Source organism: Hibiscus syriacus, unplaced genomic scaffold (genome assembly GCF_006381635.1).
Source record: "Hibiscus syriacus cultivar Baekdansim isolate YM2019G1 unplaced genomic scaffold, ASM638163v2 tig00110206_pilon, whole genome shotgun sequence".
Taxonomy (NCBI): domain Eukaryota; kingdom Viridiplantae; phylum Streptophyta; class Magnoliopsida; order Malvales; family Malvaceae; genus Hibiscus; species Hibiscus syriacus.
Genome location: NW_024062627.1, coordinates 2,343,421 through 2,370,573, shown reverse-complemented (window position 1 = coordinate 2,370,573; position 27,153 = coordinate 2,343,421). Strand labels below are relative to the sequence as shown.

At 35.2% G+C, this 27,153-nt stretch overlaps 3 protein-coding genes across 3 annotated transcripts; 1 reads left to right on the top strand and 2 right to left on the bottom strand.

Moving 5' to 3' along the window:
- The first annotated feature begins 1,714 nt into the window (after nucleotides 1-1,714).
- On the top strand, nucleotides 1,715-5,427 carry LOC120219569 (LRR receptor-like serine/threonine-protein kinase). The gene is made up of 2 exons (XM_039216396.1): nucleotides 1,715-4,694; nucleotides 4,796-5,427. Exons 1-2 carry the CDS (start codon nucleotides 1,742-1,744, stop codon nucleotides 5,260-5,262), a joined length of 3,420 nt encoding a protein of 1,139 aa, XP_039072327.1. The 5' UTR covers nucleotides 1,715-1,741; the 3' UTR covers nucleotides 5,263-5,427.
- Nucleotides 5,428-6,535: 1,108 nt separating this feature from the next.
- Nucleotides 6,536-9,222, bottom strand: LOC120219568. The gene is made up of 7 exons (XM_039216395.1): nucleotides 9,061-9,222; nucleotides 8,609-8,880; nucleotides 8,004-8,142; nucleotides 7,781-7,873; nucleotides 7,539-7,626; nucleotides 6,712-7,097; nucleotides 6,536-6,681 (listed from the first exon to the last, which is right to left on the bottom strand). The coding sequence occupies exons 1-6, from the start codon at nucleotides 9,138-9,140 to the stop codon at nucleotides 6,810-6,812; spliced, it is 960 nt and encodes a 319-aa protein (XP_039072326.1). The 5' UTR covers nucleotides 9,141-9,222; the 3' UTR covers nucleotides 6,536-6,681; nucleotides 6,712-6,809.
- Nucleotides 9,223-25,532: 16,310 nt separating this feature from the next.
- LOC120219282 lies at nucleotides 25,533-26,538 on the bottom strand. Its single transcript, XM_039216108.1, has one exon. The coding sequence runs from the start codon at nucleotides 26,457-26,459 to the stop codon at nucleotides 25,533-25,535; it is 927 nt and encodes a 308-aa protein (XP_039072039.1). The 5' UTR covers nucleotides 26,460-26,538.
- Nucleotides 26,539-27,153: the final 615 nt, after the last annotated feature.

Here is a 27,153-nt window from a genome sequence, read left to right as displayed (position 1 = left end):
ATTTATCCACAATAGCACGTGCGACTAAGTACAAATTGGCTAAAAGTCGAGTTTGATCACTACCCTTTGTCTGTCTCCACTATTTCATTTAGGGTCCACTGCATCATCATGTATAATTTTAAACAATTAAATAATACAAATACAATATAAAATATAACTATATCAATAAGTTAATCTAAAAGACAAAGCAAAAGCCAATGTAATAGAAAACACCAATGTTAGACCAAATCACATGACACATTTGTTGCCTACTAACTTTGGTTTCATGGGGGATCAACTTCGTCATGTGAAGCGATGGATCTCATACCATCAAGTCAAAGTGCCACAAATGTGATTTAGATCCAATTTCATTATGATCTTAATTGTATTTAAATAATAATAATAGTTGTGGGAGGTTAGATTGGTTTATTGAAAATCAGACGTATCCAAATTAAACAAAGTGATTAAATAACATAAAATGACAATTGAAACATGACCTTTTATTCGAAAAAGAAAATGTTTAGTTAGTGTTCGAGTAACTGAAAAAACATCAATCTAAAGCTCATAAATACATATGTTGTCTGAAAAAAAAAAATTGTACTTAAAAATCATTGCAAAGCGATTTGAATTCTACGGAGAAACAAAACACATGTTTGGGTACTCAATCTGAACAGAAAGTTTTACAGTGCGACACTTTTAATATATAATTAAAAAAAAAGATGTTATCGATTTTATTATTATTTAAATAGTAAAATCGATAAAAAAATTACCTAAAATATTATTATTTATACCTAAAATATCAATTTTTTTAATATTTTCAATAAAGTACCGAACAATAACAAAACCGATAGAAAAATAACAAAACCGATAAAACACCCAATAATAATAAAATTGATAAAAATAATAATATTTTTAATAATTTTTTATTAATTTTATTATTTAAATAATAACAAAATCGATAATAATTTTTTTTTATCATTTCTCAGCCTGACCACATAAATTTGGTGGACCACTTTATGTTTGGACTGTCTAATTACACTACACATTATTGCTGTTGTTTCCAACTTCCTTTTTCAAGAATAAGAATAGTTATTTTTATAAATATTATAACATGTCATTCAAATAATTGTAATTAATTATCTTCCTTTACTTATTTTTATCTCGTATTTTATTTTTTTATTTTTAATAATTTTATTTTATGATACGTTTTTTCTTCTTTTCGACATAGTTTTGATCTTTTTAAACAGTTAATTGGTTGTTTTTTAGGGTTGAATTTATTATTGCTACTACTGATCAAGATGACGTATATTTAATATTCTATTGACATTTTCTATTTTGAACTCTCGAATTAGATTTATATACATTTTATCACGATGTTTGCCTTTAATTTGTGCATGTCGATAGTCTTTTAATAGTTTGCTCCCTTATTGTAGTTTGTTTGAAAATACAATTAAAATTTATTAGTTCAAATTATATTTTAAAAGGGTGTTTAGATTTAGAGACGATAAAATAATTAAAACAGGAGAAATTTATCTCTTAAATTATAAATTTATATATACTTTAATTTTTTAATAATTCTAATTAATAATTTATTTTTATATTTTAAAGTTTTATAGGTTTAATTTTTTAAAATTTATAAATTTATCTTTTAATATAAAATTACATATTTATCTCTGTAAACACGAGAATTTCAAGAAAAATAAAGAGTAGGAGGAATATAGAAAACAACATATATTAATTAACAACTCCAGCTATTACAATAATGATAGAAAAAGAAAGAGCTCTTGGATCGCAGATCTTCAGCTTTTTGTTCTATAAACAAAACCATGGTGTTCCACCCTCAACAATCCCAATACGGATCACCTGTTTTCTTCTCCAAGCACCAATGCCTGCAACTCTAAGGAACCTCTTGTTTCCTTCCTATATCTTCTCTTTCACCTTCCTTGTTTCATTTACCTCTCTCTTCTTCCACCATTGTTACTCCATTGATGACCAAGGCCAAGCTTTATTAGCATGGAAGAACAGCTTAAACACCACCAGAGACGCATTAAAATCTTGGAATTCATTGGACCCTACACCATGCAACTGGTTCGGGGTTCGTTGCAGCTCGGAAATGGAGGTTGTGGAGATAAGCTTGAAATCAATGGATTTGCAAGGCTCGCTGCCTTCAAATTTCCAGTTTCTCAAGTCCTTGAAGACTCTTGTGCTTTCATCGAACAATCTCAGTGGCGTGATTCCTGGAGAATTCGGGGATTACCATGAGCTGAAGTTTGTTGACCTTAGTGGCAATTTGCTCTCAGGTGAAATCCCCATGGAAATTTGCAGGCTGAGAAAACTGCAGACTTTGGCCCTCAATACCAACTTTCTTGAAGGTGAAATCCCGCAGGGAATCGGAAACCTTTCCGGCCTTGTTTATTTGACACTGTTTGACAATCAACTGAGCGGTGAAATACCAAAGAGCATTGGGGAATTGAGAAAACTTGAAGTTTTTCGAGCCGGTGGGAATAAAAATCTTAAAGGTGAGCTGCCATGGGAGATTGGAAACTGCACCAACTTGTTGATGTTAGGCCTGGCCGAGACCGGTGTTTCCGGAAATATTCCTTCGTCGATCGGGATGCTGAAAAGGGTTCAAACCATAGCCATTTACACATCTTTGTTATCAGGCTCTATCCCTGAAGAGATTGGTAATTGCAGTGAGCTGCAAAATCTTTACTTGTATCAGAATTCCATATCCGGTCAGATTCCAAGGCAAGTTGGGCGGCTCAGCAAGCTTCAGAGTCTGTTATTGTGGCAGAACAGCTTGGTCGGTACTATACCGGATGAGCTCGGAAACTGCAGGGAGCTAACCATGGTCGATTTATCGGAGAATCTTCTAACAGGTAGCATACCAAGAAGCATTGGGAAGCTTTCAAAGTTTCAAGAGCTTCAACTGAGTGTTAATCAGTTGTCAGGTACAATTCCATCTGAAATTTCGAACTGCTCAAAGTTGACTCATCTCGAACTCGACAACAACGCCCTCTCCGATGAGATTCCGATCGACATAGGCAAGCTAAAGAGCTTGACTATATTCTTTGCCTGGCAAAATAAGCTGTCCGGAAGCATTCCAGGCAGTCTTGCTCAGTGCCAGGAGCTCGAGGCACTTGATTTGTCCTATAACAGCCTCTCGGGTTCAATCCCGAAAGACATTTTTGGCTTGACAAATCTCACCAAGTTACTGCTACTTTCCAATGATTTATCCGGATTTATTCCGCAGGAAATCGGAAACTGCACCAGTTTGTATAGGTTGAGATTAAATGGCAACAGGCTTGCAGGAACAATTCCATCAGAGATTGGAAATCTGAAAGGCTTGAACTTTGTCGACTTAAGCAATAATCGTCTCGTCGGAGGAATTCCTCCATCGATATCCGAATTTCAAAGCCTTGAGTTTCTTGATCTCCATTCAAATAGACTCTTTGGATCATTGCCAGATACTCTTCCTACAAGCCTACAGTATGTTGACATTTCAGACAACAGCCTTACAGGCCAACTGAGTCGTACAATTGGGTCCTTGAGTGAATTGACTAAGCTTAACTTGGGAAAGAATCAACTTTCCGGGCAAGTTCCATCTGAGATATTGTTTTGTAATAAGCTCCAGTTGTTAAACCTGGGTGACAATGGTTTTTCTGGTGAAATACCGAAGGAACTAGGCCAGATTCCGGCACTCGAAATCTCTCTAAACCTTAGCTGCAATCGATTTTCCGGTAAAATCCCATCTGAGTTCTCTGGCCTTACCAAGCTAGCAGTACTTGACCTCTCCCACAACAAATTCTCTGGCAAGTTAGATGTCCTTGCAAGTCTTCAAAACCTTGTTTCCCTTAATGTCTCCTTCAATGAGTTCTCAGGTGAGTTGCCGAAGTCCCCATTTTTCCGAAAACTCCCATTGAGTGACCTTGAATCAAACAAAGACCTCTACATCTCCAACGGAGTTGTAACTTCGGCTGATCTTGAACATTCAAGGCGTGATAAACCAATAGTGAAGCTAGCAATGTCCATCCTTATAACTACCAGTGTTATTCTAGTACTGCTCGCGATCTACATGTTAACCCGTGCCCGAATTTCCGACAGTGGCCTTATGGAAGATCATACGTGGGAAGTGACCCTGTATCAGAAACTCGACTTCTCGTTCGATGACATAGTCAACAACTTAAATTCAGCTAACGTGATTGGCACCGGGAGCTCTGGGGTTGTATACAGGGTAACGATTCCAAATGGTGAAACACTAGCAGTGAAGAAGATGTGGTCATCCGAAGAGTCTGGTGCATTCATTTCTGAAATCGAGACACTAGGCTCAATCAGACATAGGAACATTGTTAGGCTTCTCGGTTGGGGTTCGAACTTGAAATTGAAGATACTGTTTTACAATTATCTTCCGAACGGAAGCTTGAGTTCTCTCATTCATGGTGGCGGTAAGGGAGGAGCCGACTGGGAGACTCGTTACGACGTCGTGCTCGGTGTAGCACATGCCCTTGCTTACTTGCACCATGATTGCGTTCCCGCAATCTTGCATGGAGATGTCAAAGCCATGAATGTCTTATTGGGTCCTTGTTATCAGCCTTACCTTGCTGACTTCGGGTTAGCCAGAGTTTTGAATAGCAATGATGATAATGATGATGATAAAGTTTCCAAATCAAGTCCAAGATCACACCTAGCTGGTTCTTATGGATACATGGCTCCAGGTATTGCTACTTTCCTTTTCAGGGTTTAATTATTTTCAATTTTTTTATTTTATTCAAGTTAAATTCGCTAATAATTTATAATATACCATCGTTACTCTCAGAACACGCGACAATGCAACCTATCACAGAGAAAAGTGATGTCTACAGTTTCGGTATAGTCCTTTTAGAGATTCTAACCGGAAGACACCCATTAGACCCAACTTTTCCAGGTGGTGCAAACTTGGTTCAATGGGTTCGGGACCATTTGGCTAGCAAGGGAGACCCAAGTGAAATTCTGGACCCAAAGCTTAGAGGTAGGGCTGACCCTGCTATGCATGAAATGCTACAAACATTAGCTGTGTCATTCCTCTGTGTTAGCACCCGACCTGAAGATCGTCCAATAATGAAAGATGTTGTTGCTATGCTCAAAGAAATTCGTCATCTCGAAACCTTAAGGTCCGAAACTAACGTTTCAAAGGGAACCTTAAAAGCCCCTCGGTCGTCACCATCGCTGCCGTCCAGAATAGTGGTGCAGCAAGAATCAACAGACTGCTCGTTTGCTTTCTCCGAAGATTCGAGTCAGTTATGAAGGGAGAGGTTTCAAGTTGTATCTATGTGATAGTACGTAACCTGTTCATAGTTCATTGAAGAATCCACGCGTGCTTCAGCATTGAAGATTAGTTCGAGTTGTAATTTCTGCTATATTTGGTATTCTAGCTTGCAGTAATAATGAAAAAAACTAATTCAAACAGAATAGTTTTGATTACTTATGAATTATGACAATCAATTCAGCTTTTTATTTTTTATTTAAAAAACTATAACTTATTAAATTCAATGATAAAAGAGAATGTTGTTCGGATTCGAGCAACTACGTCTACAATGTATGCATATTATCAATCGACAACTATAGGCTTTAGGATTGAGTCGTTGTAGTTGATGCTGGAACAATGTTAGTGTTGGATTTATACAATTAGAATTTATTACAAGAAAGAGATTCCGTGTCTCAAAACCTAGCTTAACAGCAGTGATCATGTGGTCCCATGTTCCCTACATCACATGTCCATGTGCTGTCTAACAAAGACATTTCTTTCTTCCAGCAATGTTAGAAGAAGCCTTCCCAAAGGTAAAACTGGCCTAGGTTTGGAACACTCTATATGTCCTAATCTGCAGCACATGCCAGTAGCAATCTACATTATTAGGACCTGTACTCCGATATAAATATCGAACATAGATATATTCAAAATTTTCCCAAGTTTTCAAGTATTTGGAGAAATATATTAAATACAAATCTTCAGATAAACACCAAAGAAATGTCGATAGCAAGACGAGTATACTTGAATATAAATTGAAAAACAAAATAAGTGTTCCATAATCATAGTGCTCCAATCTGCAAAAGAAATGAGATCTACATACATAAGGATAATGCAAACTCCACTAGCAGAGGCTACTGTCATTGTCTGGATATTTGATGTTGTCTCAAGATCATTAAAAAACAACAGATAGAAACAACACATCCACCAAATGGTGAAAGTCTTAACAGTTTTTAATCAAGAATTCCTCTATAAGCACATACATGTGCGCATGCTAAAAATAGCTTCATTTACTAGGTTTTCTACCGTACAGAATGCCTTGGAAAATTAGCGTCACACATGACACAAGCCGTAAAAGGAAAATTTGGTGGATCCAATCAATGTCAAGGCTCAAGATGGTACTAGAAAGTGCGAGTGTCGGATACGAGTATGTCTTTGACATGAAAATGTTCAAATTTTCGGAGTTTCCAAGCACTTAGACACAAGTTTAGGGTTTAGAAATTAGGATCAAAGTATGAGTTAAACATGAGAGTCAAATACGGATGCTTCAAGAGAAATGAAGACTCGGAGCAATATAGATAAAAAATCAACCTCACCGCATTTGGACAATAGAAGGGTCACTATAGGAAGGTTAAGGCAACATGAAGTTTGGTAGAGGTAGGAGCTAAGATGAGCTGTTTACTAAGGTTGACATTTCAAAGAAGCAATTCCTATCATTATTTCTCTCTGACATGAATTTTGAAACTCGGATTAGGATAATTAAACCTAATCTAAAGCCAAAACCTGGAATTGTCCTTTGTACTGCCAAACCATCCTCTTTGGTGCTTTAAGGAGGATACCGAGATTCCAATTTCTTTACAATGAAACCAATAACACCCCAGTTGAAACCGCGATACTGAAGCCACCGTACAATCCTTGATTTGCGTGTCTCTTTGGGGACATCATGACCTCGAAACCATTGCTTTGAGGCCTGAACTAATAGGTGATCCATCGAAAGCTTTGACAAACCAATCCGGGTTTCCTGATCATCGTTAGAGTCGTCAACCTGACCCTCAAACACGAGTTTTAATGCAGTTTCTGCATCAGCTTCGCTTATTCCCTTCTTGAACAATGCCTGATTCAACATTTCCATAAACCAAGAATTAAAATTTGTTGCTTGAAAACATCAGATACTAGAAATCAACAAACCATGCTACTTCTTTTCCTTCGCCCTTTCCGTTTGTTTTCTCTATTAAATTACAAATAGAAGCCAGAAGCTAAATATTGTTAACAAACATAAAGGACAAAATTTAACACTCATATTCCAAGTGTAAATCTAACAGTAGTCATCTTTCTCCACTAGAATTTTATTTATTTACATATTCAGATAGTAATTGCTCTCTTTTTAATTGGATAAAAAGATCTCATAATAACTTTGAATTTCTTAACCACTTTCAGGAAATTCACTACTACCAAGAAAACAAAGCCCCACCAGTTATTAAGATGGAATGACTTTAAGATGCATGCTTTTGAACTTTGACAAAACAATTTTAATTTTGAGAAAAAGAATGCTTACCTGCTTGATTCTTCTTGGTCCCCAGGTTGATGAAGACCATCTAGATCGAGAAAATGCTTCCGCATACAAGCTATCATTGATAAACCCTCTACAATAGAGCAAAATAGTCAAATAGTTGTTTAACATAATAAAATTGAATGCCAAAAATAATGTAGCAAAAGCTAAAATAACCGAATAGGCTATAATCGCAAAATCAATTTACGTATGGAACCAAATATTGTTCCCTAAAAACAGTCACACACCTATTGTGGAAATCCCTAATCACTGTCTCAACAATATCCGGAGGGAATCTCTTCGCAAGCAGTTTCTTTCTCAGTTCAACTGCAGTATATGCTCTGCAGAAAACGAAGATTGCATTCAGCGAATAACTAGTGAAACAAATAAGCACCATACTGAAATAATACGTGAATTTCATTTCCAATAAATATGAAACAAATACAGAGCTAGGGATAGTAATATGTTAACCTTGCCGCAAGTAACTCAATTGCTGACTTCTCAGCATCTAAGATTCCCTTGCAAACTTGTAACGAATTCTTTCCACTATTACCCTGTCCTTGAGGCATCTCCTCAACCACATCTACAGGATTCTGTGTTACTTCATGATCTACAAATTAAAGCAGTTTAACTTTTCCAAATCAGCGTGTGTGATAAATGGTTTAAACCATGTTATATCACAATTTTGCACATATCTGGAAATAATAGGAAGACTAAAGTTGGTAACATGAAAATGTTTCCATCTAAAAGGTGTAAGCTTCTATCAATGGACATAAACATGATCCAACAGAATCATTACATCCACAATGCTATGACTTCAAACCCAACAATTTTATCTATGTTCGCATGCACAAATCTTGTAAACCATTAATTTCATACACGAGTCATGTAAACTACATTACCAGACTAAAACTCTGTAAACGGACACACATAAGATTAAAAAAACCATTACATCCATAACATGAGTTTGAAACCAACAATTTTATGGATGCTCGCATACACAAGTCCCATAAACCATCAATTCCAATAGCAATCCACAAGCATTACATGCTACAATATGTAAAACTTCAGCATACCTTGTTTAACATCATCATATAATGCATTTTTCTTGAACATTCCATTTCGTGTTTGCAACTTTTTATCAACAATACTGCTATTATTTGTAAACTTTCTTCCAAATGCATTCGAAGCAGAGTATTTATGAGATTCATTCTTTCTCAAACCCTTTAAATGGGAAGAAATTTCGGGTTCTTCAGTTTCCAAAGGTTTCTTAGGAATATACCTTACTGGAACCGATGAACTATATTCCCTATCCTTCAAACATAATATTCCCTTGTTTCCATTCACCCTGAGAAATCAAAGCTTTAGAACAATAGCATAAAATCATAGCTTTCAATAACCCAAAATCTCAAGGCCTGTTTATTGTTTTTTTTTTTAATATGAATCACGCAATTAACTTCCACTTTTCTAGGAAACAAAACAGAAAATAGGAAAAGAAAAACCCAAATTTTGGAGTGGGAGAGCTTACCAGGGAATTGAGAAAGCACGAAACTGAAGGGTGACGGAGATTTTGTAGCTCATATTACCCGCAAAACTCGACATTTTCATAATCACAATTTCAAGTTTAGAGCTTTAGCATTCTGTTAAAATCCCTAAGCTGAACTTTGTGACTGAACGACAGCGTATCGTCATGGTAACTCCCTTTTGATTTTGGGTAAACTACAAAATGTTCACTTTCGTTTCATTTTTATTCACTATTTAATCACTATTTAATCACTAAAAATAATAATGTTTTGGCCATCCATATCGTCAATGTATAACGTAATGCGTTAGTAAAAAGGGTTGAATTTTGATTTGACCCTTAAAATTTAGATAATATATTAATTTAATCCTTGAGTTTTAAATATAATATTAATTTAATTCTTAAATTTTAATTTAATCATTTCAGCTTTTTTAATGGGCCAAAGAATGCATATATTATACCCAACGGAAACCCTTATGTTCTGGTCTTCTTTCGTATTTAAACTTTTTGTATATGCACGAATCAAATCATTTCAGTGGTAAAAGAATTATTATTATCTTTTGAGGTATCGGATTCGAATACCTAGCATACCAGGAATATAAACGCTTAATATTAAATGGTTGATAGTTATCGAGATATTTGAGATAATGTTATTTTATATATATATATATAAACTGAAAACACTTGTTTTTGAAGATTTCTTACTTTTCTTTGTTATAGGTTATATATACCTAATGGCATGTAAAATTAATGGACTGGCCAATTGAATTAAAGTATCTCTCGAAATATTTACTTTTTAAAATAAGTCAAAGAGTTTTAGGGTTTTTTATTATTATTAATCTAAGGTGGTTACAAAGTAGCATATGTTCTAAATAATCTCAACTATTTGACAATGAACATTTAATTATCATGTTGTAGTTGCCGGTGCTCGGGACCTTTAGGAATAACAACTATTCCTCTAACCACATAAATAATTTGGTTCGTGCCAAAGAGTTTTAGCTTAGATTTGTGAAGTTTGAGACATTTTTCAATGAAACATATATCGAATTCACTTTCAATAAGTTGAAATGAGTGAATTGAAATTTTTGGATCCAACGAATGTCGACATCGACGATCAATTGTGACCAGTGGTGATCAACGACAATGACAAGTGTTGACCGATGATGGGGAATTTTGGTCGAATACAATGACTAAATTGATATTTTATCCAAACTTTCAGAGTCAAAATGATATTTTAACTAAAATTTAAGGTCAAATTAATATTTTATCTTAAGTTCAAGATTCAAATTAAAAATTAGCCTCTTTAACTAACATACAACATCACTAAATTAACAACATTTAACGTCACAATGATCAAAACATTACAAATCGATAACATAAAATCAAAATTTTTTAAAAACCAGTGATCAAAATTGAACAAAAATAGTTTACCTTTTTTTTTTGTTTCAACATGATACGTTATATGTATTATTCCAAAATTTAAAATTTAATTCCTAGATATTAATTTTGTGACATTCAGTTATATATTATTTTTAGGCTAAATATATAAAAAAGTGTTTAAATTATATATTTTTTCATATTTAGGTGTCTAATATTTTTTTTATCAATTTAGGTGTCTAATGTTATAAACATTATCAATTTAGTTGCTTAGGCCGTAACTACCATTAAAAAAAGTATGTTAAGTGACAATTATTGCATTTATATTTTTTTTAAATTTTATTTTAAATTAAAAACCTGAAATTAATATTGTAGATACTCGGTTTATCCGGGATTAAGTTGGAGCCCTGGAGAATCTAGCACGTGCCCAAACCAATTAGAAGCCCAACATGGAAATCAAAGACAGTTATAAGAAGGGTTAGTAAGTCATTATCAAGAGGGGTCGGTTTTTTTTAACTCCTAGAAACCACTATAAGCCACGATCAACCACTGGAAACAAGGGGGAGAGGTTACAAAGCAAAAGGAAAAGAAAAAAAGAGATTAGAAAAAAAGGGACCACCAACAGAGATTAGAAAAAGAGGAGACCAACGAAAAATTTGAAAAGAAAAAGCATTTGAGAAGAGAGGAGACTACGAGCAAAAAAACCTTATTAATTTCGGCAATTTCACAGTGTAAAGGGGATGCGAAAAGGAATCATAGTGTAATCTCACGATTCAAAAATAAAGAAAGCAATAGAGATCTAGCTTGCCATTGGTCCTTTCTATTGCAGCTGGCGCTTCGTCAGCTGTTCAAATGGTTCGTGGATCTAATGCTATGGGTACCCAGTCTGTTGAAGGAACGCCTGAATTATCTGAGGCAGACATGGTTGTATTTCTTGGCGATTTTAATTATCGACTTGATGATGTGTCATACGATGAAGCTAGAGATTTTATATCTCAAAGATGCTTTGATTGGCTTAGAGAAAGGGATCAACTCCGAGCTGAGATGGAAGCTGGAAATATTTTCCAGGGAATGCGGGAAGCAGTTATTACTTTTGCTCCCACATACAAATTTGATAAACATGTTGCTGGTTTATCAGGTACCTTATATATTAGTTATGAATTCTTCATCTTGTTTCCAATCTTAATGTCAATCTCTTAGTGTTTATTTTTTGCCTTCCGACTGATGCTGTGCATTTTTATGATTCATAAAGTGTTTCGGCAATTGCTGTTGTTAAAGTGTAAAGTAGTCTATTAAGATATTTTTCACAAGGGATTAGGATTTACCTAGACTGCTTGAACATAAATGGGGTCTTGTTGACTCTATTTGTTCTTTGTGTGGTTCCATTGTCAAGGAAAAAAGACGAGATTTAGTTTAACAAAATTAAAATAAAATAGAAGGGAGGGAGTGGTTGTTTACCTTTGAAAAGAGTAGTTCTCGCCATTGGGAATGGTTCACCGGAGCTTTAGGCTGTTCATGTCAAGGTTAGATTCCTTACCAGTTCGTTTAAGAGAGCAAGTTGAGCGTGGGTGAGGCAATGCTTTGCGTGGAAGAAAGGGAAAGTGGAGAAGGGTACTGGAAGTGGCCATGTTCTTTAGTTTTAACAAATAATTTAGGTTTTTTAAGTTAGGTTATATATTATTATATGTTTTGGGTAAATTAGGGTCTAGTCATTATAACTTTAGGTGTAAATTATCTTTAAATCCTCCTAAGTATAACGTTTTTTATAATTTAGTTACCTATAGGGCTTGATTTTTGAATTTTTTTAAATTTGTCTCAACTTAGATATTTTCCAGTTTTTGTTTTAGTTACTATTTTGAGTTATTTAGGGTTAAGTTCCTTATATTTATGTTCGTTTTTATTTAATTCTTTGTTTAAATTTTTAGTCAGGATGTTTAATTTTACGTATGTTTAAATTTAGTCATTGCTTTAATAGGGATATATATATTTTTTAAAATTTATAGTTTAGTATGCCATATTTATTTTTTATATTTGACTCACATTTGTACATTATAGGTTAATATGCATGGTTATAATTTTTAATTTTAAATATATGTATATAATTTTTTGTATTTCACGTTGTATGCTATTTTTAATTTTGTTTAATTGATTTTGGCATGACATTTTTGCATAATTTGTATGATACCCTCATGTGCATAACTCGACCTATTACATAATCAGACTAAGGGTAATACCATTTTAATTTAAAATTGTCTTGAGTGGCCTGTCTTAACTGATTAGAGGGTCGTTTTGACTATTTTAAATTAAAAGTGTATCCCGAAAGTAAAACAAAAAAAATTGATTCGCCAAAAATTTGGGAACGAAAGAAAAGGAAATGTTCGTTTATTTAAATTTATCGAGAAAAAGGTTGTTATAGCTTTTAAGATCTGGTCTCGATATTTGTAAATAATCGAACATTCTTTATCTTTCTAAAACGACTTGGTAATTTCAATTTAATTTATTTGAGTGCTTTTGAATGTTTTCAAATTTACATATTTGTTTTATGGGATCAAAAGTCAAATTAAGTTCGAATTTCTAAAGTTCATTGCAAAGACATTAATTAATCGACTAGGTACCGATTTAGGGCGTTGTGGGGGTGCTAATCCTTCCCCACACGTAACCGACTCCCGAACTCATTTTTTGGTAACGCAGACCTCAATTTGTTGTTTTAATTAAAAGTAATTTTTATTTAAAATGATAAAACATTTTTGGGTGCCCAATCACACCCTAATCAAGGATTGGTGGCGACTCTTCGAACCATTTTTTTTATCATAAAGGAAATCTAAAATTTTTCGAAACGAGAGGTTTTTTAAATCGCATTTGTTTTTAAATTAAAAATCAATTGAAAGAGGTAAATTAATAATTAATGTGGTTTTTAAAATTTCACCTTTTAAAGAAAAAAATCGTTTCGACAGCTTGGCGACTCCACTGGGGATAATTTTTTTAAAGAGTCAGGCCAATAGTTGATTAATTATGTGTCTTTGCAATTGAAAGCTATAAATTTGTTTTAATTTGGTTTTTGATCCCTTATTTGGTTTTAATATTTTTTGTTTATAATATGATTAACCAATATATAGTTGTACTGATCTGTTTGTTAATGGTTTCAGATTAATTGTGTATTTTGGGAATTGATTTTGAGTGTTTTTATTATTTGTTTTTTCGCTTTTCCTCACACACTGCACAGTTGCATTATCATAACATGAGCTAAAACCCCGCTCCGTCCTGTTTAAGTAGGAGTGAGAGACTATGCCCTCGTGTGGTTTTCACCTCCGCATGGGATAGTGGATCACTCCTGGAGTTCACGCCTTATGGTCATCGTGATGGTAATCACCTCCGCATGGACATAAGGAGGTGTGTTCCCTCGAAATTGAACTCGATCCCCTAAAGCCTATGATGGGCTAGGATTGAGGGTTCGGCAGCCCAAGGGGGCACCGACAAGGACAATTCGAGAACCTATTACTTTAGAACCGAACCCAGCATATAGTGAACATAGAGCCCGAATTTAGGTCGAGCCTAACCCGAACCTTAAGAGTCCCGTGAGGAGGGTACACAAGGAAAAGCTTTTTGAGTCATTTAATTTTGCTTTTTGAATAAATGTATACGAACTAGAAATCATGCGGTTAGGTTTATTTTTCTCGAACAAACATGCGAATTAGATATCATGTGGTTATGATTTTTTGTGAATGACAAAGTATGGGGTAGATATCATGTTGGGTAGGATCAACTAAAGTATGATTGGGTAGCCAATATATGAGGGTAGGTTTTATTTGATATTTATAGTACTTATTATTTTGTTGTTTATATTATGTGCACTAACCCATTTTTTGTTATATGTCTATTTTATTTTGATTTTATTGCATTTACATCTTCATGTCATCACAAGGTGTTAATTCGCAAGTGATTGACTAATAAGAAGGCTGGTCATACTGAAACAAGAAATTCTTAACCATGTAGTCAAAATCAGGAGGTTCAAAGATATTCAGATGATCCATGAAGAATGACATCCGATGAATGAAGAAATCTGAAGCTGATTGAAGAATTCCTTTAAAAGAGTGAAGGCCAAGATACCCTCAGAAGATTGATACAGTTACACCAAGGACAAGAAGACCCTTCACAAATACATGAGACTACTTCGTATTGAAAGCAAACATGGAGACCTCACGATTCGATTTAAAGACATCTGGCGTCATCAAAGGTGATAAAATACGCCGACAAATTTGGGTTCAATGTTAGATTCCATGAAGAATATGGCTCAAGGAAATGAAGAAATGAAGAATCACATTTATATTTTGACTACATGGTGTTCTGAATTCTTGTTGTCTAAATGAAGGTTGTTCTATGGTGGTCACTTTTAGGATTAACACCTTGTGCATTTGCATTTGCATTTGCATTCTTATTAGCTTCAATTTATTTTTTTTTTTTTTTTTTTGCTATTGTTGCTTTTTGTCCTTTTGTTATTTTATTTGTACTAACTGGTTTTTTATGTTGTTTTTCTCTTTGTCTGCATTGCATGATCATGACATATTCAAAAGGTGTTGATTTGTGAGTGGTCATCATAGTAAAAGGTTTTCATGACGGACAAGGGGTTTCGTGATCAAACAGATTATAACACAGTCAAGAAATGGCATCCTGAGAAAGCTTCAAAAATAGTGGAGATTTGCGCACATAAAGATCATATGTCTGACGAAGAGCACAAGGAGATAAGAGAGATAAAAGAGAAGATGTCCAAGATGATGGATAGAATAAATGCTTTGTCCAAAGGAAATGAGACTTCTACCAAAGAAAAGAAAGAGCTCGGTGAAAACAATCTTGAGGTGTCAAATACGCAAGGGACTACTTTAGAACCTGCTGATTCTGGCCAAAATGAGAAATCACGCACAATCATTGTTCGTATCAACAAATTGTTTGGAAATGCCAAGGAAATAGTGGCAACTATAGAAGTTCAGAAGGATGAAAAGAAGACATGCAATCAAAATTCGTTGGTGTTTGATAGACTACTCCCAACATCAGGGAAAATAAAACTGGAAACTTCAGTTCAACCCAAGTTGAGAGGTGACTCTCGTTGTGATTCCATCCTAATATCATATAAGGAATTGTATGATGAACTGTTAGAAGCCCGAGAAGTGGCCCCGCATTATGTGAAACCTTTGCAGCCTCCATATCCAAGTTGGTATGACGTCAACGTTTATTGTGAATATCATGCTGGGATTCAAGGACATTCTATTGAGAATTGTTCTACCTTCAAACGTCGAGTCCAACTTCTACTAGATCATGGAGTATTGGAGTTTGAATTGAAAGGACAACCTAGTTTAGTAACAGATTATCCTGTTGGGTTCGAACCAAAAGTGACCAAAGATAAGAGTATTAGTGAGGATATCCAAGAATAAGATTGTTTGCCAAAGTACGGAGCTCAGATTCGTCATTTAAGAAATGAAAATGATAAATTGAACAGAGAGATGGAAACCATACGAGATGATTTTCAAAGGATCAGTCAAGCTTTTAAATTTGCTGGTATAGGAAATGTCCTAGATGAGTGGATAACAGGAGTCGCTAAACTGAAGAATGATGCTAAACAGTGGAGAAGGAATTGTAAGGTGCAAGAAGGTCGAGCCGAGAAGTTTTCTCATGATTTACAAATTAAAGAAAAAAGATGCAATATAGCTGTTGATAATTTGGGAATATATCAGGCCGAAATTCAAACGTTGAACAGATTCATTGCCAATATGGAAATCTCATATCAACGCCACAAGTGAGAGAATGACGCTGATCTAGAAGTCGTTAGAGCTAAGAATGAGAAGTTGATGAAGATTGTGGATGATTGTAGTGATCTTATACAAGAGCTTCATAACCAAAATGACTTTCTTACAAGGAAGATTCAACAGCAGTATCTACAGCTCCGAGAATCGGCACTCAGGATAGAGAAAAGAGACAACGTCATGAAAGAAGCTATGACCCAAGCAAGCAATGTGGCTCAGAAATGGGTTAATTTAGCTGGCTTTGCAAGAGAATTGAAGCAGATTGACAACTCGACCCCCGAGCATAAGTGGAAATTAAATTGGCTTTTGAAGGAGATAGAAAAGCTCGGAGCGAAAGCTGTCCGTTATATGTAAAGTTTGTTTGATGTATCGAGACCTTTGTGTTCAATGAAAGTTGTTTTAAGATGGTCACTCTGGAATGACACCTTTTGTATTTGCATTTGGCATTTGCATTACATGTATTTATTTAAGCATTTTACATGCATTAATTATAAAAACACAAAAATAATTTATGGAAGGTTATGTGACAGTAATAACAAGATCATTCATTCATACTACTTCCTCATCATCATGAACAAGCAAATGGAAACAATGGAGCAATCTCATAAGGGATCACAAGATCAGTTGCAAGAGCAGTTAGTCGGGTCACAACAAGATACGGGGAATCAAGCATCGGGTTCTTTACAAGGCGTATCGAATCAAATGATCCAGGTACTGGTACCACATGCTGCTAGTAAAGAGAAAATATAGGATAAAGAAAATCAATCTCATCAGACTGGTACATCAAGAGTGATAATTTGCCCTGGAGCGTCTAACTCAGACCTAGGGATGAGCCTCGTCAATTTTGAGCAATTTGAAGACAAATTCAGGTGGTTGGATAAAGCCATTGAAGATATGAAGATTGTTAATGCCCCTCACAAGGAGTTAGAAGCTAGAGAACTTAGTTTGGTCCCTGATTTGGTCATCCCACATGAATTTAGGGTGCCTAATTTTGAGAAATATGATGGCACTAGTTGTCCCATAATTCATCTAAAGATGTTTTGTAGAAAGATGCAAGGGTACCTAAATAATGACAGTATGTTGATTCATTACTTTCATGATAGTCTTGTTGGGCCAGCTATAGTATGGTATAACCGTTTGAACAAAGAACAGATCAAGACATGGGTCAATCTACCTGATGCTTTTTTAGGACAATATCTATATGTTAAAGGCTTAGCCCCAAAACGTCATGACCTTCAAAGGATAAGAATGAAAGCTACTGAGAGCTTTAAAGAATATGCCCTAAGATGGAGAGGAGTGGCAGCACAAGTTCAACCTCCTTTGTTAGAAGAAGAAATATCATATATGTTTCACGATTCTCTTCCAGCTCCTTTCTTTAAGTTAATGTTGGGAAAGTCGACGAATAACTTCAAGGATCTTATGACAGCTGGAGAGTTAATTGAGGATGCAATCAGCAAAGGAAACTTGAAAGACACTTTTAAAAACCCAACCGATCAAAAGGAACAAGCTGATGAGGTGAATGAATGTCACGTCCAGAACTCTCAAAGTCGTAAAAGAAAAGGGGTAGCGGGTTACTCGAGGCGTCCAAAGAAAGTCCCAAGATCGAAAAATGCTTTGAAAGTGTTCCAAACTCCTATCTCAGATCTGTATCCCCATTTGATTGAAGGTCAATACCTCACACCGAGGCCAGTGAAAGTGCAACCAGACCCTTCTGCTCATAGCTATGATCAAGATAGTGTTTGTAATTTCCACTTGGGGGCATTGGGACATTCTACGGGAAACTGTAGGCCGCTGTTAAAGGAGATAGAGATGCTTGTGGCAAATGGGGCGTTAACAGAGGAATTGGTGGAACAGTGGATGAAGAGCTCGAGTGGGGCATCAAAGAGCAATATGTAATATCCGTTTGAGTTAAGTACCACTACATTAGATGGGTAATGGGGCATCCTAGGTAGGAAGAGATCATTTCATTCTATCATGAAGCTTTATTCCATTTGCAAAATCATGTTTGAACTTGTTTTTCATCATTTCTCAGTTTTTTTGTATAATGATATTTAAATAAATTCATGTTACTTTAAGGATGGTAAGCATTAAATCGAATTTGCAACTTGAAATTCTTTGAATATCAACTGAATTAAAAACTCTTTAAATGATTAGAGTTATAAATCTTTGACAAGATGACAAGGTTGAAACCTGATAAAACAAGGACCTTGACCTTATCCCCAGAAGATACAATCGAACACCATACCTTTTTATTGCAGGGACCGATATAGCCTTCTTCTATCATAATGGAATGAGCCATAGGCTTGGTATTCAGGTATGTATAGGAGCGGACAACGTGGGGCATCTTTTGTGTATGATGTCACGAAACTGAATAGACCACACTTTTGTTGATGACGTTCAATGATGATTATGATCTTTACGGATGAAATAGTCGAGTAGGTGAATCTAGTTTAGGTCAGTTGCTTGGAAATTGAACTCTAACGATGAGATTTTCTGACTTTCAACAACACCTAGACTATGACAGGTTCTTCTTGACAAGCTTAAGAAATTGGACCCGTATACCCAAATTATAATATTATATGTATACAATAAAGCTTGAGCTGTCCTTCTAGAGCAATTGGTTAAACGCCCCGGCTTTATGGACATAATTTAGCTAGCCTAATAAAGGTGATGATATTATATATATACAATAAAGCTGAGCTATTCCGCTAAAGCAATTGGTTATAGAGGAAACTCGAAAGCCCTGGCTTTATGAATAGATTATATTCAAACCATGACCTTGATCGGGTACCTGGCAATTTGGTGTATGCTCCACTGTGATTGTCAAGTCAAAGACTTTGTGATGAGATGAACCCTTCAGCTAGCCCGATAGAGGCAAATTACAATAAAGCTGATTTCAGTTAGCCAGATAATGGCAAATTAAATCAATTTTATGAATAAGGAGTTTCGGTAAAGATTGACTAAGGGAGTTAAGGAAAACCTGTTATAGTCAACTTCACACGAGCACTCAGGAATTTCATTTTTAGATTGATATTTCTGCACTGCCTTTGTTAGAGGAGTCTACGAGGCTTGAACAAATGGAAGATTTCAGAGAACTGAAATAAAATTGTTCTATAAAGTCTAGTAATTGATTATACAAGTTGCTTCATTTTGTCCGTGTCCGATTAAAATACCAAGCCAGAAGGAGGGGCATGTTGTGATGTTCGCAAGGACCGAGAAAGAAATGTAAGATTGTTGGCCGAAACCTTAAAAAATAGGAAGCCAACCTCAAGCCAACCCATCAATTTTGACACTTGTCAAAGAGTTATAACTCTGAAAAATTAAATAGTTATTGATTCTTTTGATATTCTTTGAACTCGTGTTTATGATTTGATTTGATTGTAAGCCTGAATTAAGGGGCAATGCTTTATAAAATTCTTTCATTCTTTGATCCCTATAATAAGAGAAAAGGGAAAAACATTTTCAAACAGGACAGTCTCAAATGTCAAAGGTCCTTGAAGCTGGAAAGATTCATTCTGCCTCTGTTGTAGAAAAAAATAAATGATGCCAGAATAGTGAAGCATTTCACAGTATTGAAAGCAAGTGGTCCGAGAGATTAGAAAGACTAAAGAATACAGCTTGCAGCATTTCCTTGTGACGTTGTTAGTAACCCGCCAAGAAGAAGATGGTCTCATTATTCGGAAGGGGCATTATACCAGCTTATATAAAAATGTAAGACATTTTGTTAAAAGAGTTGACCACTTCTTAAGTGTTTATGGAGACATAAAGAGAAGCCCTCGAGCTATTTGATAATACAGTTGTTTAGTGACATCGGATTGAGACTATTCAAGTTATGATATATTGGGCACAAAGAAATCCATGAGTACCCACTTTGGGGGATGACCAGAAATCCAGATCATGTTGGGATGACAAGATTTAAACCAAGAACATATTTGAGAATGGGTCTCACAACTTGAAGTGTCAGGGGCAAACCGTGAATTTGAGCAGAGCTTAAGTTGTAGAGGAAGCCAACCGAACATCAATCAATGGCAGAGTCCTTAAAGAACAACTCAGAAATCGTACTTGAGCCAAGGACAGAAATGGGGCAATACAGTGGCATTTCTGATCATAGCAAGAAGTTGAGAGAGAAAGCAATTTCTCCAAAATGAAGATAGAAAATGAAGACAACAAGAAGATAGAAGAAGATCAGATGGCTCTTCGGAAGAATGCAAGCATGAAATTATGAGTTGCTACACTGATATCAAAGTAAACCCCAGAGAGGAATGATCAAGTAGAAGAAGACTGAGTTTGCCACTTTGAAGTAAAATGAAGATTGAATCGACATTTATGCATTCATAAGAACATCATTTGCATAAAAGAAAATGCATTACGCTGATACATTTCATTGCATTTGTGTTTCATGCATAAACACATGGTTTTGATAGATCTTCCAGTGAAAAGAGAAGATACAGGATGTTAAAATCCCGATAATTGAAAGGTAGAAGGTAAACATCAAATACAGGGAATCATGTTTAGAGAGGCAGAACCTGAGGAACGCAGGGGTCAATCCGCAGAGGAAACATTACTTTGAAGCGGGGAACGAGGCCCGACCTTTAAGTCATTTTATGAAGTGAAATGAGAAGGATTTCTCATTAAAATATGAAATTTGAGATTTTGAAAAATAAGTAAGGTTTCATACCCAGCAAACAATTTAAGTCAATCGGGCCATCAGTAAGTCTTTCGAGCATGATGATTAAAAATCCTTCAGGTCATCTATAAGCCTTTAGAGCAAGATGATAAGTCCTTCGGGCCATCCATAAGACCTTCGGGTAGGATGTTTTCACATGAGTTTGAAAAATCAAAAAGTGATGTTTTAAGAAAATGAAACCTTTGAAAACTAAAAAGGATTTTTCCCCCAAAATTTCGCACTTAGTAAGTCATTCGGGCCATCAATAAGTCTTTCGAGCATGATGTTTAAATCCTTAGGGCAATCAGTAAGTCTTTCGAGCATGATAATTAAATCCTTAGGGTAATTTATAAGCCTTCACGGAAGAGTAGTGAAGCAAACCCATCAATAAGTCTTTCGAGCATGATGATTAAATCATTCGGGTAATTTGTAAGCCTTCACCGAAGAGTAGTGAAGCAAATCCATCAGTAAGTCTTTCGAGCATGATAATTAAATCCTTCGGGTAATTTTTAAGCCTTCACGGAAGAGTAGTGAAGCAAATCCGTTAGTAAGTGCCATCAATAAGTCTTTCGAGCATGATGATTAAATCTTTCGGGTCATTTGTGAGTTTCTCGAACAAGATGATAAATCCTTCGGGTCATCCATAAGACCTTCGGGTAGGATATTTTCACACCAAGATGATAAGTCCTCCGGGCCATTTTAAGCCTTCTCGGAAGAGCATTGGAGCCAGCCATCAGATCATCAGATGTGGGAGGAAAGAGAAGGTTCTCAAGTACAAAGAAATGGAACAATTGATTGAAAGAAAATGCGCACGAATTAACCGATTCAAGGTCCCAGGAAGAGAGAGGTTTAGATGGTAGCCGAGTCCAAGAAGATTCTCATATATAGATTAACCTTCAAAGTTGAGCATTCATGGAATAATGGTGAAGCAGAATCACACTAGAAGATTATTCGAGTTCTACTCCCTGAAGCAAGAGGGAGCGAACTCGTAAGCAGAAGATTGTTCGAGTTATACTCCCTGAAGCAAGAGGGAGCGAACCCGTAAGCAGAAGATTATTCTAGTTCTACTCCCTGAAGCAAGAGGGAGCGAACCCGTAAACAGAAGAGTGTTCGAGTTCTACTCCCTGAAGCAATAGGGAGCGAACCCATTTTTAGAAGATTGTTCAAGTTTCTTAATCCCTGAACAAGAGGGAGCATACCTATCATTTGAAGATTTTTCAAGTTTCATTTATCTCGAAGTAACAGTGGAGTGGTTTAATCTTTTAAAGTTCTCAGGATCGGACAAACTCGATTATCTTTTGATCTTTGCTCTATTCTCGTTACACGACAATGAGCAAAGAGGGGTAGCTGTAGATACTCGGTTTATCCGGGATTAAGTTGGAGCCCTGGAGAATCTAGCACGTGCCCAAACCAATTAGAAGCCCAACATGGAAATCAAAGACAGTTATGAGAAGGGTTAGTAAGTCATTATCAAGAGGGGTCGGTTTTTTTTTAACTCCTAGAAACCACTATAAGCCACGATCAACCACTGGAAACAAGGGGGAGAGGTTACAAAGCAAAAGGAAAAGAAAAAAAGAGATTAGAAAAAAAGGGACCACCAACAGAGATTAGAAAAAGAGGAGACCAACGAAAAATTTGAAAAGAAAAAGCATTTGAGAAGAGAGGAGACTACGAGCAAAAAAACCTTATTAATTTCGGCAATTTCACAGTGTAAAGGGGATGCGAAAAGGAATCATAGTGTAATCTCACGATTCAAAAATAAAGAAAGCAATAGAGATCTAGCTTGCCATTGGTCCTTTCTATTGCAGCTGGCGCTTCGTCGGCTGTTCAAATGGTTCGTGGATCTAATGCTATGGGTACCCAGTCTGTTGAAGGAACGCCTGAATTATCTGAGGCAGACATGGTTGTATTTCTTGGCGATTTTAATTATCGACTTGATGATGTGTCATACGATGAAGCTAGAGATTTTATATCTCAAAGATGCTTTGATTGGCTTAGAGAAAGGGATCAACTCCGAGCTGAGATGGAAGCTGGAAATATTTTCCAGGGAATGCGGGAAACAGTTATTACTTTTGCTCCCACATACAAATTTGATAAACATGTTGCTGGTTTATCAGGTACCTTATATATTAGTTATGAATTCTTCATCTTGTTTCCAATCTTAATGTCAATCTCTTAGTGTTTATTTTTTGCCTTCCGACTGATGCTGTGCATTTTATGATTCATAAAGTGTTTCGGCAATTGCTGTTGTTAAAGTGTAAAGTAGTCTATTAAGATATTTTTCACAAGGGATTAGGATTTACCTAGACTGCTTGAACATAAATGGGGTCTTGTTGACTCTATTTGTTCTTTGTGTGGTTCTATTGTCAAGGAAAAAAGACGAGATTTAGTTTAACAAAATTAAAATAAAATAGAAGGGAGGGAGTGGTTGTTTACCTTTGAAAAGAGTAGTTCTCGCCATTGGGAATGGTTCACCGGAGCTTTAGGCCCGTTCATGTCAAGGTTAGATTCCTTACCAGTTCGTTTAAGAGAGCAAGTTGAGCGTGGGTGAGGCAATGCTTTGCGTGGAAGAAAGGGAAAGTGGAGAAGGGTATTGGAAGTGGCCATGTTCTTTAGTTTTAACAAATAATTTAGGTTTTTTAAGTTAGGTTATATATTATATGTTTTGGGTAAATTAGGGTCTAGTCATTATAACTTTAGGTGTAAATTATCTTTAAATCCTCCTAAGTATAACGTTTTTTATAATTTAGTTACCTATAGGGCTTGATTTTTGAATTTTTTTTAATTTGTCTCAACTTAGATATTTTCCAGTTTTTGTTTTAGTTACTATTTTGAGTTATTTAGGGTTAAGTTCCTTATATTTATGTTCGTTTTTATTTAATTCTTTGTTTAAATTTTTAGTCAGGATGTTTAATTTTACGTATGTTTAAATTTAGTCATTGCTTTAATAGGGATATATATATTTTTTAAAATTTATAGTTTAGTATGCCATATTTATTTTTTATATTTGACTCACATTTGTACATTATAGGTTAATATGCATGGTTATAATTTTTAATTTTAAATATATGTATATAATTTTTTGTATTTCACGTTGTATGCTATTTTTAATTTTGTTTAATTGATTTTGGCATGACATTTTTGCATAATTTGTATGATACCCTCATGTGCATAACTCGACCTATTACATAATCAGACTAAGGGTAATACCATTTTAATTTAAAATTGTCTTGAGTGGCCTGTCTTAACTGATTAGAGGGTCGTTTTGACTATTTTAAATTAAAAGTGTATCCCGAAAGTAAAACAAAAAAAATTGATTCGCCTAAAATTTGGGAACGAAAGAAAAAGAAATGTTCGTTTATTTAAATTTATCGAGAAAAAGGTTGTTATAGCTTTTAAGATTTGGTCTCGATATTTGTAAATAATCGAACATTCTTTATCTTTCTAAAACGACTTGGTAATTTCAATTTAATTTATTTGAGTGCTTTTGAATGTTTTCAAATTTACATATTTGTTTTATGGGATCAAAAGTCAAATTAAGTTCGAATTTCTAAAGTTCATTGCAAAGACATTAATTAATCGACTAGGTACCGATTTAGGGCGTTGTGGGGGTGCTAATCCTTCCCCACACGTAACCGACTCCCGAACTCATTTTTTGGTAACGCAGACCTCAATTTGTTGTTTTAATTAAAAGTAATTTTTATTTAAAATGACAAAACATTTTTGGGTGCCCAATCACACCCTAATCAAGGATTGGTGGCGACTCTTCGAACCATTTTTTTTATCATAAAGGAAATCTAAAATTTTTCAAAACGATAGGTTTTTTAAATCACATTTGTTTTTAAATTAAAAATCAATTGAAAGAGGTAAATTAATAATTAATGTGGTTTTTAAAATTTCACCTTTTAAAGAAAAAAATCGTTTCGACAAATATTTTATTAAAAAACCCTAATTTTTCTAAAAGTGCAAAAAAAACCCAACATCCTAAAATCCCTAACTCTAACCTTATTATCTCTCTTGGTGGACACAACTACCGATATCACCGTCGTCCTTGTCGTCTCCTTTATCAGCTGTCGTCGTTCTTGTTTTCGTTCTTGTGTCGAGTCACATAGGTGTCGCGATATTTCAAAGTCGTCGGACTCACCAGTTTTTGGGTCGTTGGAGTCTAGTCGTCGGGTGGACGTCTGACCAAATTGTAACAACGGTAAATGAAGGCGTCTGACGTAGATATAAAGATTGGAATTAGGGTTTTCAAAGTTTTGAGTTCTTTTAAGATTTGAGAAAATTGTGTTTTTTCAATTATAATTTTTTATTTTAAATAAATTTTTAAAAGTATATAAATATGAGACATGTCACTTAATATAATTTTTAACGGCTGTTACAGTCAAGACACTTAAAATGATAACATTTATAATATTAAATACATAGATTTGGAAATAAAAAAAAAGTTTATGCACCTATGTGGGGGGAAATGTATACTTAGAACACTTTTTAATATATAATTAAGCCTTATTTTTATTTTCTTAAAAAAAACTCGTTTCTCGAGTTCTGTTCAATTTTATAGTTGATCGTTGACATAATATTTATAAAAAATAAAATAACTTTTCAATTTATAAATTAAGGGTAAAATACATATTCAATCACCCGGTTTTCCAAGCATATAGAACATAGCAAAATTTTGGATCATTTATGTTGCAATAGTCGTCGTCGTTGATGATGGAACTTTTAGCTTTGGAGTCTGAAGAACCTGGTTCAGCTGGTGTGAAAATAAACAATCCATGGCTAGAACCGGGACTTTTATTATATAACCAATCATGCACATCCCAGAAAACTTGTACCGGTGTTTTGTTCACTGTGACTATTTCATTTCCTCTGAACCTCCAATGAAGATTCATAACCCGAATCATGGCGATGCCGTCTATGGTAACCCACATTTCGGGATCGTCGGGACCGGATAGACAATTCTCGATTATAATGTCATGTTCTTGTTTCTCCTCACCTAGTTTGGCCTTGGAACAGAAGAGTTTTTTCCCACAAACATGCTCTTTCTTGCACATCAAGGTAGGGTCTACGGAGGAAGGTTTTTTTCTGGTTCTTTTGAAAGCATCTATCTTCATATCTCCTAAAACTAATGCCACTTTTTCACCAGATACCATTGCCACATAATAGTCTGAGGAGGGCTCGGGGCTATCGTCGAACTTAGCCTGTCGTAGATCCCAGTAAATGTCTACCTTTTTGCCATCTACTTCCATGTTTTTCAGACCTTTTCTTCTCCAAAATTGCCATCCAGTTAAATCGATCTTGATGGTACTGGGATTTTGATCATCATTAGGGTTCTCTACACTGATAGTAAAGGAATGACTGGTAGGGGTTTTGCACCATGTGGCCATTACTTTGCAGTACAAGTTCGCAATGTCGGCACCGTAGATTGTGGTGACTGAGCATTGTGCAGTATTATCCGTTGTTGCCTGGATCTCCTTTTCCTTCTCCGTTGACAGCGGTGGCCTTGGAATGTTTGGTAATGCAGCTCCCTCAAGATTGTTTAACACTGTTAAGGTCCTCGACATGATGTGATTCCGGAGATGCAAGGTTACTTGGTATTTCCAACTTGTCCACAAAATAGTTAACCCCAGGAAACAGGGTTCCTCCTAGCTGTTACCGAAATCTGTATATCGACTCTGATACTCCTATTAAACCTAGTGCGCCGGTTTCATCCGAATATACCTTCTTTTCTTCATGAAGTGGTGGAGATATTTGGCCTCGAATGTCGCAACTTAAGGATGATTGAATTTGAGAAACCAATTTGTTGAGGAATGAAAATCACCAAGTTATGGAATTTGCATATATTGGAACTGCTATGTATTAATGGGATGAACAACTGCAGATATATGAGTTCAAGAGATGGTTCCATGCTAATGGATTTTGGAGTTGGTAACAATGGAAGTTAAACTTTGATAAATTTACATGTAAGATGAGGTTGTCAATGTTTATCAATCTTAAACAGAAATTTTATGGTTTTTATCTGCTATTACTATTTATAGACCATTGACTATTTTTTTTAAAAAAAAAACCATTCAAATGGAAATCTAAATTTAGTAATACTTAAAAACAGTAGTGTTCAAGATTTCCTGCCAAAAAAAAATGGATGAAAGACAGTTATTTGGTATCTGGTTTAACAAATAAACGGTATTCCTTTACTTTACCTTCCCTCCGTTTGCTGCTTTCGATTTTTCCGATTATTGTTCTACAAAATATAGACAT

Coding starts and splice junctions, on each gene's coding strand:
- LOC120219569 (XM_039216396.1), top strand. CDS start 1,742: ATGATAGAAAAAGAAAGAGCTCTTGGATCGCAGATCTTCAGCTTTTTG. Junction 4,695..4,795: donor TTATGGATACATGGCTCCAG/GTATTGCTACTT, acceptor CGTTACTCTCAG/AACACGCGACAATGCAACCT.
- LOC120219568 (XM_039216395.1), bottom strand. CDS start 9,140: ATGAAAATGTCGAGTTTTGCGGGTAATATGAGCTACAAAATCTCCGTC. Junction 8,881..9,060: donor CGTGCTTTCTCAATTCCCTG/GTAAGCTCTCCC, acceptor TTGATTTCTCAG/GGTGAATGGAAACAAGGGAA. Junction 7,874..8,003: donor ATTGAGTTACTTGCGGCAAG/GTTAACATATTA, acceptor CGTTTTCTGCAG/AGCATATACTGCAGTTGAAC.
- LOC120219282 (XM_039216108.1), bottom strand. CDS start 26,459: ATGTCGAGGACCTTAACAGTGTTAAACAATCTTGAGGGAGCTGCATTA.